This window comes from Pseudorasbora parva, chromosome 21 (genome assembly GCF_024679245.1).
Source record: "Pseudorasbora parva isolate DD20220531a chromosome 21, ASM2467924v1, whole genome shotgun sequence".
NCBI lineage: Eukaryota > Metazoa > Chordata > Actinopteri > Cypriniformes > Gobionidae > Pseudorasbora > Pseudorasbora parva.
Genome location: NC_090192.1, coordinates 14,108,014 through 14,128,068, shown reverse-complemented (window position 1 = coordinate 14,128,068; position 20,055 = coordinate 14,108,014). Strand labels below are relative to the sequence as shown.

Genomic DNA, 20,055 nt, shown 5'->3' with positions numbered 1-20,055 from the left:
TTTTAAATGCCTTTATTAAATTTCCCAGCTAACAAAAAAATCTAAGAACATTTTATGAAGTTCTTAAATGTTATCTGCACGTTCACAGTAAAAAAAATAAAATAAAGATAGTTTAATGTTTTAAGAATGTTTAAGGGAACATTCCATTTGATCACTTTGCAAACATTATAGAAATGTTACTTTTGAATGTTCTCTGAATATCCTAAAACAAGTAGTAACAGAAAAAACAACAACAACAAAAACGTGAAAACATTAATCATCCACTAACATGTTTTTTTTGTTTGTTTGTTTTTTATCCATGAATGATGTAATGTTTTGTGCTAAGGTACAAGGAACATTATTGATAATTCTTAACAAATGTTCCAGTAATTTTATTGGAAGAGCTTTATTTGCTCAGAACTTGAGATACGTTCAAAGTTTTGAGAATGATCCCGTGTTAGCTGGGATGCTGATTAATCACATAGCAGAACCTGATTTCATCAAGTGTGACATTTTCTGAGACACCCCTCGCTGCAGCCTGTAGCACGATGACGTTTCTGGATCAGATCCAATACGTACTGGATGGTGGATCGTTATGGCAATGTCATTCATACAGATCTCTGAGTTAATTTATCATGCCTATGTGCTAGTCTTAATGTATGATCATTATTGTATATAGATGATGTTCTAAACTGTGTAGTTGTAGTACTGATAAATAGTATTAAGTAATTATTGATTAATAAATCATCTTTTCATAAATGTGATGCTTAAATTATCCTAGTTTCGCTGTACATGCATGCAAAACAGTTCATTTTTATATATTCGGATCATACTTGCTGTTGAGTGGAAGGAAAAATGAGTCAAGTAGCCTAATTGTCTCTGTAATTTTAATTCAACACGATCTGTAAAGAACTTTAAAATACCAGTACCCCACACATTCATGGGAAAATGCAAAACGTGTGTCCTGATGGCGTGAGCATGTTATTAATCGTTATTTTTGCGCGAGCGGTTTGAGTATTTATCTATCCAGCAAAACTCTCCTGTGCATTCAATGATGTCCCCAAAACTCTTCTGCGCATGCGTATATGACGTCATCGAATTGTGAATGAAACCACCGCGCATGCGCGTCCAGTACGCGTTGGATCTGATCCAGTACGTCATCGTGCTACAGGCTGCAGCGAGGACTTCTTGCATTTTCTGGATCAACGTTGGAGTTAAACTGTGCAGGACAATGGCCTTACAGTTTGATAACCCTGCTATATATAATTAATAAGAAAAAAAGAAACCTGCTATATTGGAGTTTGTTTGCTGTCTACTACTTTATTCTGTCTGAACGAGGAACGCAAACTGCAAAAAGTAGCAGCACCTCCTGCTGGTGTGTGTGTGTGTGTGTGTGTGTGTGTGTGTGTGTGTGTGTGTGTGTGTGTGTGTGTGTGTGAAAAGCGCGTTTCAAATCTGACATCGATTTCTCGTGTCTGTCATACGTTTCCGGTGACCGATTATTCAGGTCTATTATCAAAATGGCGGCAATAGCAGCTACAAATCCTTCGCAGCTTTTGCCTCTCGGTATGTGTGACTTTCGTTTTAAATGAATGTTTGCTTTATTGTTTTAACATTTTTAGTTATTGTAGTAGGGAGCATAAAGTTTCCTGTAAGTCACGTTCAAACCTCAATACTTTTTTATTGGACACACTACATACATTATCGGTATATGGTCCTAATCGTTTAAATAGTCTGTATAATTCAAATGAGTCGTACCTAAGATATAAACTGAAATCAGTCCCTACATCAGTATGTGTGAATTTTGTTAAAACGCGAGCACCACTGTGTCTGTGTCCCAATAGACTCATTCACTATTAGACTAAGTTCATTCATTTATGTGCCCTTCAAGAAGAGTCGCAAATAGCGTAATTACGAGTTACACACGCACATGAATGATCAATTAGTGTCTCGACCAATGCTGCCTTCACCTGCTATCGGAATTATGGTAAATACGAGTTTCCTATGTATAAATTGCACACGAACGCCCTCACATTACAAAATATGAATGCGATAAGCCCGTAATCACAACTTCAGAAGTGGTAACTTAATTATCAAATTTCCGATAGCACGTGAAGGCGGCACAAGTCGTTTTACAAGTGGATAAGCTCAGAATTGTCTTTTATGTGATGGACCAGTTGTCCATGCCGAGGTTTTACGTTGAAAGGGCCGTGTCGATTTGAAACTTTGCAGAAATTCTGTATTCTGAGTGGTAATAAATAAATGATTTAGCTAATGATTCTATTTTTACGTGATATTTCAGCCATTTGTGAAGATGTGATGTATGGGACAGATTAAAAAGAAAACAAAGTAGGCAGAAAAAACTCAAAAAATAATTTTAACTGTTCACACAAAATACAGCTATTTTTGTTGCAAACTCCAAATACAATGGACTAAAATTAATATTTAATAATGACAATTATCCCATGATTTACTCACACTCAAGCCATTCTCTCAAGCTGTATATGCCTTTCTTCTTTCAGACAAATACAATTAGAGTTATATTAAAAATGTCCTGGCTAATCCAAGCATTATAATGGAAGTGAATGGCAGTCCATTCCAGTGCTAGATATTTTACATCTCAATTTACATTATATTTTTCTCACAAAACTTCAACTATTCGCTTCAACTATTCGCTTCTACTTTTATAAAGGATATATACACTTTTTTGGGCTTAGTTTTGGGCTGCTATTATTGGAATAGCCAGGATATTTTTTAATATAACTCTGATTGTATTAGTCTGAAAGAACAATGTCCAATACACCTAGGATGGCTTGAGTGTGAGTAGATAATAGGGGTATTTACATTTTTTGGTGAAATTAAATCAACCTTTTGGCGTAAACCTTTAAATCATACATTCGCAGTTCATGAACACTTTTAATTAAAGGCATAACTATGACAGCTGATATCACTGCTTTATTAATTTTGACCTTTTTGGAAGGTCAAAAAAACCCTGTGTTACTTGCTGAATAATTCATGTGTCTTTGTATGTAGTAGGTTTTACACACAGTAAAATAGTCTTACACTGCTTCAGTTGTCTTTGATTGTGTTTGTCATGGCTTGAATGATGTCTTTCAGAGCTGGTCGATAAATGCATTGGCTCTCGGATTCACATCGTCATGAAGAACGACAAAGAGATTGTGGGAACTCTGCTCGGGTTCGACGACTTTGTCAGTATCCTTTAACTGCCGTAAAAAGGCTGACACATTTGTGATGGTTAATGGGTTAGATTTAACTTAATTTAGCAAGATACAAGTAGCTGATAATACAGGTAAACATTCACTTATTAATTTATTTGTCTTGCAAATGTAAGAGTCTTACATTTGTTTTAAAGCCATTGTAGTTATTGTTTTAATTGAGTGAAATAAATGGCAAATTACAGCTGCAGCAATTTTGCTGATGTGATGGAAAGAAAGAGAAAATGCATTGAATTTAAAAAGTGTCAGGAATGTACTAAAGATTCTCATTTCATAATGTAATGCATTCTTTGTGATATTTTAAATGTATTTCCTTGATTGTTTTAATCAGACATGGTCCTTGAGGATGTGACAGAGTTGTAAGTAAATGTTCCTACCCAAATCATGTCAAATATATTTTATCTAATCAACTAATCACATGGCAGTTGCTTCAATGCATTTAGGGGTGTGGTCCTGGTCAAGACAATCTCTTGAACTCTAAACTGAATGTCAGAATGGGAAAGAAAGGTGATTTAAGCTATTTTAAATGTGTGGCATGGTTTATTGGTTTCCTAGACGAGCCGGTCTGAGTATTTCACAATCTGCTCAGTTACTGGGATTTTCATGCACAACCATTTCTAGGGTTTACAAAGAATGGTGTGAAAAGGGAAAAACATCCAGTATGTGGCAGTCCTATGGGTGAAAATGCCTTGTTGATGCTAGAGGTCAGAGGAGAATGGGCCGACTGATTCAAGCTGATAGAAGAGCAACTTTGACTGAAATAAACACTCGTTACAACCGAGGTATGCAGCAAAACAATTGTGAAGCCACAACATGCACAACCTTGAGGCGGATGGGCTACAACAGCAGAAGACCCCACCGGGTACCACTCATCTCCACTACAAATAGGAAAAGAGGCTACAATTTGCACAAGCTCACTAAAATTGACAACTGAAGACTGGAAAAATGTGGCCTGGTCTGATGATTCTCAATTTCTGTTGAGACATTCAGATGGTAGAGTCAGAATTTGGTGTACACAGAATGAGAACATGGATCCATCATGCCTTGTTACCACTGTACAAGCTGGTGGTGGTGTAATGGTGTGGGGGATGTTTTTTTGGCACACTTTAGGCCCCTTAGTGCCTATTGGATTTTTTGTATGCGCGTGTGTGTGTGTGTGTGTATGTAATATATATATATATATATATATATATATATATATATATATATATATATATATATATATATATATATATATATATATACATACATACATACATACATACATACATACATACATACACACACACACAGGTCCTTCTCAAAAAATTTGCATATTGTGATAAAGTTCATTATTTTCCGTAATGTAATGATACAAATTAAACTTTCATATATTTTAGAATCATTGAACACCAACTGAAATATTTCAGATCTTTTATTGTTTTAATACTGATGATTTTGGCATGCAGCTCATGAAAACCCAAAATTCCTGTCTCAAAAAATTAGCATATCATGAAAAGGTTCTCTAAACAAGCTATTAACCTAATCATCTGAATCAACTAATTAACTCCCAGCCGGGTTCATTACTCAAAACCGCAATCATGGGTAAGACTACCGACCCGACCCTGTCCAGAAGGCCATCATTGACACCCTCAAGCGAGAGGGTAAGACACACAAAGAAATTTCTGAACGAATAGGCTGTTCCCAGAGTGCTGTATCAAGGCACCTCAGTGGGAAGGAAAAAGTGTGGCAAAAAACGCTGCACAACGAGAAGAGGTGACCGGACCCTGAGGAAGATTGTGGAGAAGGACCGATTCCAGACCTTGGGGGACCTGCGGAAGCAGTGGACTGAGTCTGGAGTAGAAACATCCAGAGCCACCGTGCACAGGCGTGTACAGGAAATGGGCTACAGGTGCCACATTCCCCAGGCCAATACAAGCCACTTTTAAACCAAAAACAGCGGCAGAAGCGCCTGAACTGGGCTACAGAGAAGCAGCACTGGACTGTTGCTCAAATTTTGCATGTCATTCGGAAATCAAGGTGCCAGAGTCTGGAGGAAGACTGGGGAGAAGGAAATGCCAAAATGCCTGAAGTCCAGTGTCAAGTACCCACAGTCAGTGATGGTCTGGGGTGCCATGTCAGCTGCTGGTGTTGGTCCACTGTGTTTTATCAAGGGCAGGGTCAATGCAGCTAGCTATCAGGAGATTTTGGAGCACTTCATGCTTCCATCTGCTGAAAAGCTTTATGGAGATGAAGATTTTGGTTTTCAGCACGACCTGGCACCTGCTCACAGTGCCAAAACCACTGGTAAATGGTTTACTGACCATGGGATTACTGTGCTCAATTGCCCTGCCAACTCTCCTGACCTGAACCCCATAGAGAATCTGTGGGATATTGTGAAGAGAAAGTTGAGAGACGCATGACCCAACACTCTGGATGAGCTTAAGGCCGCTATTGAAGCATCCTGGGCCTCCATAACACCTCAGCAGTGCCACAGGCTGATCGCCTCCAAAGGATTCCCGACCAAGTATTGAGTGCATAACTGAACATGATTATTTGAAGGTTGACTTTGTTTTGTTTTATAAACACTTTTCTTTTATTGGTCAGATGAAATATGCAAATTTTTTGAGATTTTGGGTTTTCATGAGCTGTATGCCAAAATCATCAGTATTAAAACAATAAAAGACCTGAAATATTTCAGTTGGTGTGCAATGAATCTAAAATATATGAAAGTTTAATTTTTAGCATTACATTATGGAAAATAATGAACTTTATTACTGTTTTCATTTGAGGCTTCCTTCTGTCTCATGAGTGTCTTTGCTTTGTTTCCCCAAAAAAAGCATCCACCTATCTTGCCTCCAACATTTCAGAGAAAACTTCAATAGCATTATTAAAATTTCTGCAAAATATTTTTGTATTGCAAAAAAGCCTTTCCATTCAATGTAACCAAAAACACCACTTCTGGGAAAACTGGCATAAAATATATTTTAATTTTATGTATGTTCAGGACCGGTCAAATTAAGTAATCTCATAGGAACCTCATTATATTTTATTATAAAGTGTTACTATATTATATACATGTTTGAAAACTGTTCAATGTGCATAGGAAAATATACCACTTTTTGTGTTCCACATATATTTGAATTATGAAATTAAGTATGTAATTGGATAAACTTGACAAAAATGTATGAAATAGAACATTTCTAAACTTAATTCATTTCATTTTTCATCATTTAAATATTATTTGTTATTGGGCCATAACAAAAGTTTTTTGTGTCACAGTGAAATCACTCCAGAGGGAAGAAGAATCACAAAACTGGATCAGATTCTACTCAATGGCAACAACATCACAATGGTATGGTCATTGAGTTCATCTTTAAATATCAATCCACATATCACACTTCATAAATCAACTGCATTTGCTTTGATGGATGTATGAATAGGTGTATGGATATGCATACGGGTAGTATTAGTAAAGCCTTTATGCAAGTTTATTTTTTGTCATAGCCTGTAGTTTGTTTACTTTTATTACACTTTATATGAAACCTGAATTTATAAAATGTATAAGCCCTAAAGGAAGCTGGCTCTTTAAATTACTGATTTGTAACTCTGTAGTTCCAATTACAATCTATTAGTCACTTGATAAATTACCATCAATGTGCAAGATATAGATATTCACAATGCATCAAATTTACACTGACAATCAACTGTTCGGATTCAGTTGAGCTTGGTCATGTAGATTTTTTTTTGACAGTTTTGTTTCAGAATATCACTAATGTTTTCATTAAATGAAAATCCACCTATAGACTGGGTAAACCCAGCCCAATCTGCCAAAAATTTGATTTGGCCTGCAGCTTAGGCTGGAAACCTGAATATATTTTTATCCTGCTTCTGTTACAAATTTGCAGGGACCAATCACAAACTGGCTTATCCATCTGGTGCGCTATTGGCGGGTTTAACACAATGACGGATAGAGAAACGATGGATCGTTGGTCTGATTGGTTGAAGGACTATCCAATTGCAAACAGAATTGTTTGAACTATGCCAGTTTATCACGCCTCTTGTGGTCTGATGTTTGATCTTACAAGTCTCTGTGAGATCTCCTCTCACTGTGAAAATGTTACAATCGACAGGTCTGTGGTCTCACGGTCTGGGCGAATCTTCTTGTGTGTGCATTCATAGGATTATAATGCTAAAAATACGTTGAAACTGTTCCCAAACACCAGCATCTGAACATGAATTGCGTTTAATTCATGGTGAATAAAAATAGGCCCACAGAGTCTTCTCAGATTGCAGCTAAAATTGCAACAATCCATTTTTATTGCAGCTATATTGCGACAATGTTCTAGGAAGGTATGCTTTTGTTCTCTTGAACACACGTGATAGAAACTGTGCTTTAAGCGCAACTTTGGAAGGAGACATAGCTAGCTACTGACACAAGTAAGTTTCTTTTATATGGACCATTAAAAAAAGTCCCCCTGTAGTCAATAATTCTATCCCTTAAAACTCATCTTTGATCACCAAAATACTTTTTTTTTCCTGTGAAAAAAATTCTTCATGCCTTAAAATAGCTTGACTGTAACTCAACACCCTTACTTGATTTAATATATGATACATGAATATGCAAATTAGCCCACCTCCATTCACTTACACCAGCTCAAGAGATCCACTCAACTTTACTATAGTTTACGCGGCACAATGGTATTACTCTTTACACCACCGGACACATTTATTAATTAATATGATTATTAGCCTTTGGCTTGACTACCTTATCAAGCTAATAATGTGTTGCTAATGTTACACAAACCAGACAGCGGCCTTCTAAATATCAGCATCCTTTGAAATGCTTTAAAGAACTTAGAATGTCAGTGGAGAAAGATACAGTTCATCATAATGTACATGTACATAATTTACTCACTATGTTGATAAATGTACATGATTTTTCATACCAAGAGAAAAATATATCTGCATATGTAACTTCTCTTGAGCCTCCACTGCTTCAGAGACTAGTAAATATGCTAAATCCGCCTGCACATTGACGTAATTGATTACAAGGTAGTTTGTGACTTAAGAAACATCAGCGATTTCAAAATGATTGTGCAGATCTTTGATTTTTGCTTATGTCGTTTAATGTAGAGACTCCTGAAATTTCTCAGCAAACGTGTAAACCAAGGGACTCTGAGGAAGCCCACCGATCTAAAAACATGCCTTAACACATCACTGTGGCACAAGTTATAAAGGCTATAGAAAGACTAGTTATCGGTCCATTATATTTCATGTCTTTTGATCTGTAACATCGGTCGAAATGTGGTTTCATTACTTGGACCATATAATCCATTTCATAACATTACCAAAACGCAACACAATTAAAAATGTCATTAATATATGAATGCTAATCAATGACACATCACTTTGTTATATATGATAAAACCATGTGTTTCTGCTGTTTTCCAGTTGATTCCTGGAGGAGAAGGACCAGAAGTTTGAGAAACGTATAGCACCTTCCAGAAAATATACAATTTATGTTCCTGTTTCATGAAAGAATTGATCGCAACTTTGTTTTTTAAAGTTGCATTTTTATTTCACGAGGAGAGTTTTTCCACATTAGTTATTTTATTCTTTTTGTGATCCAACATGGTTTTGTAAACATTCGTTGCTTGTTACAATAAAACAAATAAAATGACTTCATTGTATCTTCAAGGAATTTGGCAATTTTTGTTACATATTCTTGAAGTGGACTGATGATAAAACTGAGGATATTTTGGAAAATCATTGTTGGTTTTAATCTGGTTCTGTGCTTTAAGAATATGTCTTAAAGGTAAATTTGCTATTAGGGTTTCCTTATGTACCAGTCCACTGAGACTAATACAACACATTTAGCTACAAACCACTTCAAAATATGTCTACTGATAACTAATGTCAAAAGTGTCATGTATCTACGGTATCTAAAATGTTACAAAAAAAAAAGTTCAGAAAACTGGTCTAGTTGTACAACTACATAGTATATTTAGGTTCCAGTAAGCATTTGTCTCAGTACATGGATGGCTTCTCTTCTCCTTTGGGATTTGTCACTTTCTCCAGGTTCTTGCTGATGACATCATACAGTTCAGCCTGAGTACAAACAACAGATATGAATTGACAACCGTACTATGTCCACAATTATCCTGATTTATTCAGCCATATCTTTCACTTGTGTTTTTGCATTTCTCATTTAGAAGCTGTTTGCTAAATGAATAATTGTATATAACTCACGTAGAAACCACGTATATCAAGCAAAATCACTCTGATCTCAGAATATGCTGCTTCGTCCTTCTCGTGCACCAGAGAACGATAATCCATCTGTCAAAAGAACATGTCCTTTATTATAACACAAAAACCATGAAAGTGACTTGAAACTATGAGGTCAATGTGTAAATCTAAAACCTGTTGTACAAAGCCAACTTCCCTACCCGGACAAGTTTGAGATTATAGTTTGAGAAACAGTTTTTTTGGGCTCAAGAAAGATGGTAGATTGGGTTTTAGTGGTGTTCATTACCACGATAAAGCCCTGGAGCAGGTTTTATTCTGGGTTTGAGACTGCAAACCAAAACTGGACCAATCAGCTGTGCATAAAGTGACATATCTGAAGCAATAACGCCACTCCCTCAACATCTGCTTCCAATTAAAACAGATTACAGTGAATATATTGTAGAGAAATACTTAAATGGGTTTAACTGTGGTGTGCATGCCTTTTCATATTCTTAAAATTCCTTTCAGAGTACTCAGATTCCATCCTGACTCATGCATCAAAGGTTTAAAGGTATAGTTGACCCAAAAATGAAAATTACCCCAAGATTTACTCACCCTCAAGCCATCCTAGGTGTATATGAAAATCTTTCAGACGAATACAATCAGAGTTATACAAAAAATATCTATTTTCGGGCGGGCCGCGTTCCCTATTCAATTTACGGAAAAAGCGTAACTGGTGCATTTTGAACTGTTAGAGGCGTTACACTTTCTGCGCGAGTTGAATACCTAAGGTGGTCTGGCAGAAGAGCTAGATATAGTTACTTTATAAAGTTTTAAATATGGATATTTGTTTTACACAAATGCATCGCTTTGCTTCGGACGGCCTTTATTAACCCCCTGGAGCTGTATGGATTACTTTTATGATGGATGGATGCATTTTCTGGTCTGCAAATTTGTGGCTGCCAATGCTTGGGTTAGCCAGGACATCTTTTAATATAATTCTGATTGTATTCGCCTGAAAGAAAAATTTAATTTACACCTAGGATGGCTTGAGGGAGAGTAAATTATTGGATTGTTTTCATTTTTGGATGAACCATTGCTTTAAATAGCAAAAAAACTGAGAATATGATACTGAATGCCCTATTTAATGACTGTAGCTAAGCAAAAAAAGTTTACACTAATAAGTTGATTGGATAGGTCACTCACCACATGGGTGTCTTTAGAAGCTTTGGCCACTGCATCACCTCTCTCTGAGAAGTACCTGCAGATAAACCCACTTTTTGATTACCAACATGACAACATGACTGAGTGAGGGCAGAGTAAAACATGTCATCTTGTTTCCACCACAGAATAAAAAATAAAGAAAGCTAATTGCAACCTTTTTCCTGTTTTTGTTAGTTTATATATATATATATATATATATATATATATATATTTTTTTTTTTTTTTTTTTTTTTTTTTTTTTTTGCGTGTTTCAGTCTTACAATTCTGAGAAAAAAAATCAAAATTTACATGTATACATTTTGTTTACACCGAATTGTGACATAAGTTTGCAATAGCAATAAAAAAGTAGCAATTGTAAGATAAAAAGTCGCAATTATACTTTTTATTTTTTATTATGTGCTTGAAACAAGCTTCCATATTATGCATAATCAATGAACTGAAATAGTTAGGAACTACACATACTTGTTAATGTTGGTCTGAAAACCCTCCACCTTGGTCTTCACAGCGGTAATTCTCTCAAGGATTTTTTCCTAAAAGTTCAACCAGTCATGTTAACCGGCACTTATATTTAAAGGAACACTCCACCATTTTTAGAAATAAAGCTTATTCAACGTCTTTCCTACATTAGCATAATGAATGGACTCCTATATTGCCAGCTAGCATGTCCCGAGTAAAAGTAATCCAAAAAAAAAAAAACATTCACCCAATTACTTCTTGTAGCCTGCAAATTCACAACAAGTACAAGTAGAAATGCAGATTAAGACGATTTCCTATGCAGATATTGCCTTGGGACTATATTATGTGGAAGCACAGGCGGAGCACTTCTACTTGGGCGCAGAGATATCATGGCTCTCATCCTCAGGTCCTCCAGCTGTTGAGCGATCACAATGTGTTGCGTGATATCTCTGTGCCCAAGTAGCAGTGCTTTGCCTGTGCTTCCCCATAATATAGTCCCATGTCAATATCTGCCTAGGAAATCGCCTAGTCTAAATCTGCATCGCTATTTGTACTCATTGTGAATACGCAGCGGCAGGCCACAAGAAGTAATTAGGTGGGTGTTGTTGTTTTTTGGATAACTTTTACTCAGGACATACTAGCTGGCAGCATAGGATTCCTTTCATTAGGCTAAGCTAAGCTATGCTGCCCCCCTGCCAAACTAAAACAATGCATGTTCTGAGACAAAAATGCATTTGCCCACATATCTAAATGTAGGAAAGAAGTTGAATAAGCCCTATTTCTAAACACGGTGGAGTGTTCCTTTAATAACCACAGTCGATCACAGTCTATAACACTGTCTATAAACCAGCCATCTTCAATGAAGAATTAAGGGTTAATTACCTGAATTGCAACTCCAAAATCATTTCCATCTTCTATTTTTGGAATCAGATGAGCAATCCAGCAAGAGACCTGAAAAAAGTAAAGAACAATGCTGCCAAACTTTTCTGAAAAATTGCTGAAGACTGATCTAGTAGTCAATTTTGCTCACTTACAGTGATGCAGGTCTCCTTCAAAGCCATTATCTCTGGTTTTACAATATCCAGCAACTTCACAATCCGCTCATTCCCTTTGATGAAGCCACACTTGGGAGCTGACACAAGAAACGTTACAAAAATATTCCATATTAGTTATTTTATCTAAATTTTATCTTACCATCACTCAGAACATCCATCTTCATCTAATTTGTGTATAGTACTTTTACCCACTTTTTTTTATGTGCAGATTTTCCAGTCACACTCTTTTGCTGATAACCAGATTATTTTGTGCTGTTAACTTCACTAGTTTTTTCCTTCTAAACCAGCATTTAAAGGGTTAGTTTACCCAAAAATGAAAATTATTTCTTTCATTACTCACCCTCATGTTGTTCCACACCCGTAACACTCATCTTCAAAACACAAATGAAGATATTTTTGTTGAAAGCTAATGGCTGAGAAAGGCTTCAGATAGGCCTCCATTGGCATTCAGTACATTTCAACTGATCCACTCAAAAGACCCATAAAAGGCACTAAGGACGTCATTACAAAGTCCATCTCACTACAGTGGCTGTACAATAATTTTACCAAGCAACGAGAATAGTTTTTGTGCGCAAAAATAAATCTAAATAATGACTTTATCCGCCAAGTTATTGTCTTCCGTGTAGGTCTTGGACTTGAACTCACGCGATAGCAGCCCTCCCCCCTTCCGGGTCATGTATTGAAGTGTGGAGCTGCGTCATATTCTCGCGCATGTGTCAAATTCACGTCAATAACTTGGTGGATAAAGTCGTTATTTTTATTTTTGTGCGCACAATAACTATTTCTGTCGCATTGTAAAATTATTGTACAGCCACTGTAGTGAGATGGATTTTATAACAGCGTATTTAGTGCCTTTTATGGGTCTTGTGATTGGGTCAGTGGAAATTCACTGAATGCCAATGGAGGCCTTTCTGAATCCTTTCTCAGCCATCAGCTTTCAACAAAAATATCTTCATTTGTGTTCCAAAGATGAACGAAGGTGTTACGGGTGTCCAACGACATGAGGGTGAGTAATTAATGAAATAATTTTCATTTTTGGGTGAACTAACCCTTTAATGGTATTAAACTTGTCTGGCTATCACCAGACCAGGCTCAATTTAAAATTGAACATTGGTCTGGGGAGTCTGTTCTGTATTTTCTACTGCGCAAGAGGCATGATAAACAAGCATTATTCAAATGACTGTATGTAATTGGATAGTCCATCAAACAATCAGACCACAAGAGGCATAATTCACGGGCAATGACCCATCGTTTCTTTATCTGTCATCGTGTTAAACCCGCCAATAGTGCGCAAGGTGGATAGCCAGTTTGCGATTGGCTCCCGCAAAAGTGTAAAAGAAGCAGTAGAAATGAATGTACAGGCTTCCAAACAGAGTTGCAGGGCAAAATCTAATCACCGGCAGATCAGGCTGGGTTTACCCAGTCAGTCTAATATCAGACCCGTTGGACTGATTTTTGAGGCAGCTTCTTCAATAATCTACTATCATAAATATATATGATTTTCATTAGTTATTTTCACGTATTTATTTTCTGTGACTATTCACAAAGAGGTGTACAAAGTAATTGTACGGTAATTACGAAAAAGTAATTCTGGTATAAAAAAAAATCCAACAAAGTACTCCACCTACGCAACAGCTTGGTAGTACTGTGACATGTAGTGCGGAAAACCCCCGCAAAATATTAAATGTTAAAAAAAGTACTCCACTTCGTCCAAAATGCATCGACGGCTTCATTGAGAGTGAACAAAAGACTTGTGAGTGCAGCAAAGGGTACTGACAACCACATGAGTTAACTTTATTTTACTACACTATTAATGGTTAAAACGTGAGTTACTAAATCTATAAGGGGAAGCCCCAAGCTTCAAAAATTTGTTTAAAAGAAAAAGAAAGAATACCAGAATCATAAAAAACAAATTGACTTGTGTGACTTGATTTGTGCTGGTCAGATGAAGTACAGGACGAAATTCAGATGGTGTACAGATGAAAAAGGGGGGAAAAGTATTTACAAGTGAGATTATTCCATATACCCTGCTAATTTTTTGATCATAACTTCATCTCCGTTTTTTTTTACGGCTTCATCTGCCATCCTCTAAGACTAATACATTTGGATACCAGACAAAAAAAAAGCATCTGGCGTGGATATTGGTTACAAAGAGTGCATGGGAACCCTGAAAAACATTCACTTCCTATTTAAATAAGAGTTTAAAAAAAAAAAACGGTTTTAATTTACAGAAACTAGGAGTATTCATGCACAGATAAAAAAAATTTTTTGAATAAAAACTATAGCAATGCATTATGGCAACGGCTCAGACTGACAGATAAGTCAAAGTAAACAGAAATTTTCCGACTTTTGAGTGGATCATTAGTGTTTTGGCAGAAATAGTGCAATTATAAGTTCCGAGTACATGATTAAATGATTAGTTCACCAAAAAATGTCACTTATTCATCTTCAAGACTTTCGTTCATCTTCAGAACGCAAATGCAGATCTTTTTGAATAAATCTGAGAGCTCTTGTGCATTATTGAAGTTCGCTTGAGCTTCTGTTTGTTCGCTGATCGATCTTTATATGCGAGTAAAAGCCTAAATTAAATCTGTTCATCATAAAAAGCAATTGAGTCTCTTCAGAAAACGTGGACTAAACCACTCTATGGATTCATTTTCTGATCTCTTTATGAACTTTTTGAAGCATCAACGTTGCAATTGTCTAGTCTATCTATGGAGGGGTCAGCGAGCTCTCAGATTTAATTTACATTTTTTTAATTGGAGCGACATGAACATGTGACCCTTTAAAATGTGCTCTGAACTCATAATTGCACTAATTTCCTCTACTTGAAGGGCACATACCTTTCTGTAAAGTTCAGTAATTTGTATGATATTTACAGACTTGTGTTGAAGCAGGTTTGAACTGAAATCTGCAGGAAGGAGGATCTACAGGAATAGGATTGGCACCCCTGGTCAAGACAAAGGGTGTATCTAAATAACCTCCCTAGTTTAGTAGTCAGGGGGTGCACTGATCAGGAGTTTGAACATTTTTAGGACTGTCTCAATAGCAAAATCTATCCAGGGCACTGAAACGTTCACTCCCTAAAAAGTCCCACAATGCACCATGAAAAACAGGGAGCATTAATGCTCACAGTGTTCCCATAACAGAAGTTCTGAAATGCAAAAACTTAAAATCTTAAAAAATACAAACCATTATTTTATTATATTTTAGCATAAACATCACTATGCAGGTAAAGAACATAATCTAACATGTCATAAATACTAGAAGTGATGTTGAACAATGAGGACATTATCACCAAAAATAGAGTTATTAGTATCCCAATGTTTAATGAGCCTGGGTCCTTTACTGTCCTTACTAGAGCCCAAATTTGTGTACACCATAAACTGATTCATGAGCTAGGGAGCTGATTGAGATGCACACAAAGCCTTTATTCTCATTGAGACGTGTGTGTGCAAAATTACCTTTCTTCTTTTTCTCATCATCTTCATTTTTATCTGTCTCCATCTCCTATTAAAATATTTTAATAAATGTTAGGGTTAGGGAAAAGGTAATTTATTTCTTGCATCATTATAAATCCTGAGCCGGATGCCAACCTCATCCTCTGCAGCAGGGGGGTCAGGAATGGGAATGTCCAAGGGTGCATGGAGAGAGGAGAGGTCAGTGATACTGAAGTCATCCCCCTAATACCATAAAAGAGAAGTATTTTTATTTCAATTGTAGCTTAACTGGTAACAATGGGCAGCAAAACCAAGGTCATTAGGTAATTTTCCAAGGACACACAAACAGTAGGCTACTGACACATATGGAAGATCCAGGTCAAAATGAAATGTACCTTTAGCAGGTTGTCAAGCTGTGAGATCTTCAAAGGTATGTGATTGGAGAACAGCTCTTCTGCCTAGCGATATAATGACTATTGTAAGTACATAGAGCCACAGAGCAACGATCCCAAATAGCTTAAGTGTGTATTATTTGAAGTGAATTCATACCTGTTTATACAGTGACTGACGGTAGTTTTCTATCTGGATGAAGGAAACACAGATGAACAATTACAATATAAATATTTAGGATATTTATGTCCATGAAAATGATTGCGCCCTCAGGTAATGCCCGTGTTTACTTTCATTTTCAGCATTCGCGGACGAGGAAGTGACTCAGGATTTTTTTTGTTTTTCACATATAAAAAGATCGGTTTAAAATAGCATTTTATATTCAACAATGAAACAAATAACAAAAAGCCCTTCAAATCTTTGTAGGAGCCACATGCTATCACAGTTTAAACAGACGCAAACACGCAAGTTACTTTAAATTAGTTTGACTGCTGACAGCGAAAATACTAGGCTACAATTGCTATATGAACTTACCCTCACTGCATTATCAGAGTTTATCTTCAGTACTTTAGCTCTGGACATAATGAAAGCAAATTTGTTTGTGTTATTTTCAGAGGAAGAGATCAAGGTACACTAGCAGCAGACGTCCAGGTTGCTCGCGCAATTCACTTTCACTTCGCGATACTTTCGATTTGAAAATGACGCCCACAATCCACTAAAGGATTCAGTGAAGTAGGCTACAATTTTTATTATCATTTTTATTTTTATTATTATTTTAACGTTTTTAGATTACTGTGTGTAGCATTGTTTATTTTTATTTAGACTACACATTCATCATTACATTATTGTTTTTCAAGGGAGTGCACAGCACATGGTGCACATACAGCCTATGCAAGGCATGGGTTCAACTGGACGCTAGGGGGGGTCACAACATCACTTTAAAATTGTTTATTTCTGTATCTTACTGAAGGGGGGCTGGTCCCCACAATCTAGGTAATCTTATAGATTTTACTGTCCTTTATGGGGACATTTGGTCTCCACAATGTAATATAAACAAGGCACACACACACACACGCACGAACACGCACACACACACACACACACACACACACACACACACACACACACACACACACACACACACACACACACACACACACACACACACACACACACACACACACACACACACACAACAAACCCTACACCTAAACTTTAAACAGTTTATGTTGTTTAGGACACAGAAAGTGTCCCCATAAACCATGTTTACGTTATAATATGTCACTATTGCTGTTAGATCCAAAACTTTTGTGGTTAGCCTACATAATGTAGGCTACTGTAGCCTATATAATTATGTACATATGAATACACACACCTTTATGTATATAATTAAGATATATTACCATGTATATACTGTCTATTTATATAATTTATATTATATATAAATATTTTATATAATATAATAATAATTTCATTGCATTGCACTTTTAATACATGAAATGCAACACAAAGCGCTTCACAAGCATAAAAAGAAATAATAGAAATACAAATTGACACAAAGTCCATATAAAATATTAAACAACACAAAGGTTCAAAATGTAAAATAAATATTTGCAATACAATGTCACCTCAATATCAATAGAAAACACACACACACACACACACACACACACACACACACACACACACACACACACACACACACACACACACACACACACACACACACACACACACACACACACACACACACGTATATATATATATATATAATCATCTGAATCAACTAATTAACTCTAAACACCTGCAAAAGATTCCTGAGGCTTTTAAAATCTCCCAGCCTGGTTCATTACTCAAAACCGCAATCATGGGAAAGACTGCCGGCCCGACCCTGTCCAGAAGGCCATCATTGACACCCTCAAGCGAGAGGGTAAGACACAGAAAGAAATTTCTGAACGAATAGGCTGTTCCCAGAGTGCTGTATCAAGGCACCTCAGTGGGAAGTCTGTGGGAAGGAAAAAGTTTGGCAAAAAACGCTGCACAATGAGAAGAGGTGACCGGACCCTGAGGAAGATTGTGGAGAAGGACCGATTCCAGACCTTGGGGACCTGCGGAAGCAGTGGACTGAGTCTGGAGTAGAAACATCCAGAGCCACCGTGCACAGGCGTGTACAGGAAATGGGCTACAGGTGCTGCACTGGACTGTTGCTCAGTGGTCCAAAGTACTTTTTTCGGATGAAAGCAAATTGTGCATGTCATACGGAAATCAAGGTGAAGGAAGACCGGGGAGAAGGAAATGCCAAAATGCCTGAAGTCCAGTGTCAAGTACCCACAGTCAGTGATGGTCTGGGGTGCCATGTCAGCTGCTGGTGCTCAATTGGCCTGCCAACTCTCCTGACCTGAACCCATAGAGAATCTGTGGGATATTGTGAAGAGAAAGTTGAGAGATGCAAGACCCAACACTCTGGATGAGCTTAAGGCCGCTATCGAAGCATCCTGGGCCTCCATAACACCTCAGCAGTGCCACAGGCTGATCGCCTCCATGCCACGCCGCATTGAAGCAGTCATTTCTGCAAAAGGATTCCCGACCAAGTATTGAGTGCATAACTGAACATAATTATTTGAAGGTTGACTTGTTTTGTATTAAAAACATTTTTCTTTTATTGGTTGAAATATGCTAATTTGTTTAGTTTTTTTTTTTTTGAGGTTTGCATGAGCTGTATGCCAAAATCATCAGTATTAAAACAATAAAAGACCTGAAATATTTCAGTTGGTGTGCAATGAATCTAAAATATATGAAAGTTTAATTTTTATCATTACATTATGGAAAATAATGAACTTTATCATGCAAATTCTTTTGAGAAGGACCTATATATATGAATGAGTGTGTCTTGATATATACATAATAATTATACACATTATACACATATACATTTTGGATGCGATTAATCACGAATAATTGATTAATTGACAGCACTTCATTATACACAGACTTGTACAATGACTGTTGTTCGCTCTGACATTTTAGGTTACTTGTTCCTCTAAAGTCTGTGAGTTGCTTTGGTTAAAAGCATCTGCTAAATGCGTACATGTAAATGTACTTACTTTTCACTTTTCAGTAATATCTTGCCATTTGTCTTTATGCATAACGACAACAGAAATGAAACTTAGAAAATGTCAACTTGAATAAAATACATGTTTAAAAATATATGTATGCACATATGGATGGGAAAAGGGAGTAGAGTGAGTTTAGCAAAAGGCGGATTCGAACCTCAGGTCGATTTGCTTCGAAATTTGATGTTATGCGTCTTACCTCTACAATACCACTCTCGAAGATTTAGTAATTTTCGTAATTTTGTCTGGCCCAATCAGACATTTAGTAAATGGTGGCATATTTGTATTTAATGTAAATGGCATCTACTGCAGTAAAAAAAATGCAAAGCACTGAAGAGAAATTTGTCCGTTTAGGGCCATATATAGGCTACTGTAGAAACATGACGGTGCAAAATGGCGATTTCACTGTAAGGGGACCCGCGGTGTATGTAGAAAGAAATGGCTCATTCTAAGGTAAAAAAACATAACGGTACATTATGTAAGGTCTTAATACACAACTGAAACCATAGTTATGTATATTATATTGCATTTCTATCAAAAGAGCCTCATAAATATTACACACTGCACCTTTAAGCTTTTATAAAAGGTTCTGTAGGAAAAAAACATTACTGGTGTGCTTCTTGAGACAAAACAATGGCAATGACATATTTTTAGTTAGCTTATATCAGTTGAAGTTGATTTTATTTAACATCTCAAACAGGTATTTTATATTATAAGTAATATTGCATATTATAATTTTGATATTTAGAGGAATTAAAATATAAATATTCTATTGGTGGGGCATCTTACCCTGCCTTTCAAGCAACTTTTGTAAGGGAGCACAGAGTCTGCATACAAGTGTAAAATAACTAGGCCTACAACAAGAGTTGACGCTAAAACATGTGACATTAGTAATATGCATAGTATGCACATTGAGACCTGCAGGCGGCAGTAATGCGTGACATGTGCAAAAGAA

At 36.6% G+C, this 20,055-nt stretch overlaps 2 protein-coding genes across 2 annotated transcripts; one reads left to right on the top strand and one right to left on the bottom strand.

Annotated features, from left to right (window-relative positions):
- The first annotated feature begins 1,428 nt into the window (after positions 1–1,428).
- On the top strand, positions 1,429–8,887 carry lsm5 (LSM5 homolog, U6 small nuclear RNA and mRNA degradation associated). The gene is made up of 5 exons (XM_067429816.1): positions 1,429–1,545; positions 3,097–3,192; positions 3,547–3,574; positions 6,477–6,549; positions 8,649–8,887. Exons 1-5 carry the CDS (start codon positions 1,500–1,502, stop codon positions 8,679–8,681), a joined length of 276 nt encoding a protein of 91 aa, XP_067285917.1. The 5' UTR covers positions 1,429–1,499; the 3' UTR covers positions 8,682–8,887.
- Positions 8,750–16,679, bottom strand: psme2 (proteasome activator subunit 2). The gene is made up of 11 exons (XM_067429815.1): positions 16,522–16,679; positions 16,147–16,179; positions 15,993–16,055; positions 15,754–15,840; positions 15,622–15,667; positions 12,137–12,234; positions 11,985–12,053; positions 11,109–11,176; positions 10,629–10,683; positions 9,447–9,533; positions 8,750–9,305 (listed from the first exon to the last, which is right to left on the bottom strand). Exons 1-11 carry the CDS (start codon positions 16,567–16,569, stop codon positions 9,225–9,227), a joined length of 735 nt encoding a protein of 244 aa, XP_067285916.1. The 5' UTR covers positions 16,570–16,679; the 3' UTR covers positions 8,750–9,224.
- Positions 16,680–20,055: the final 3,376 nt, after the last annotated feature.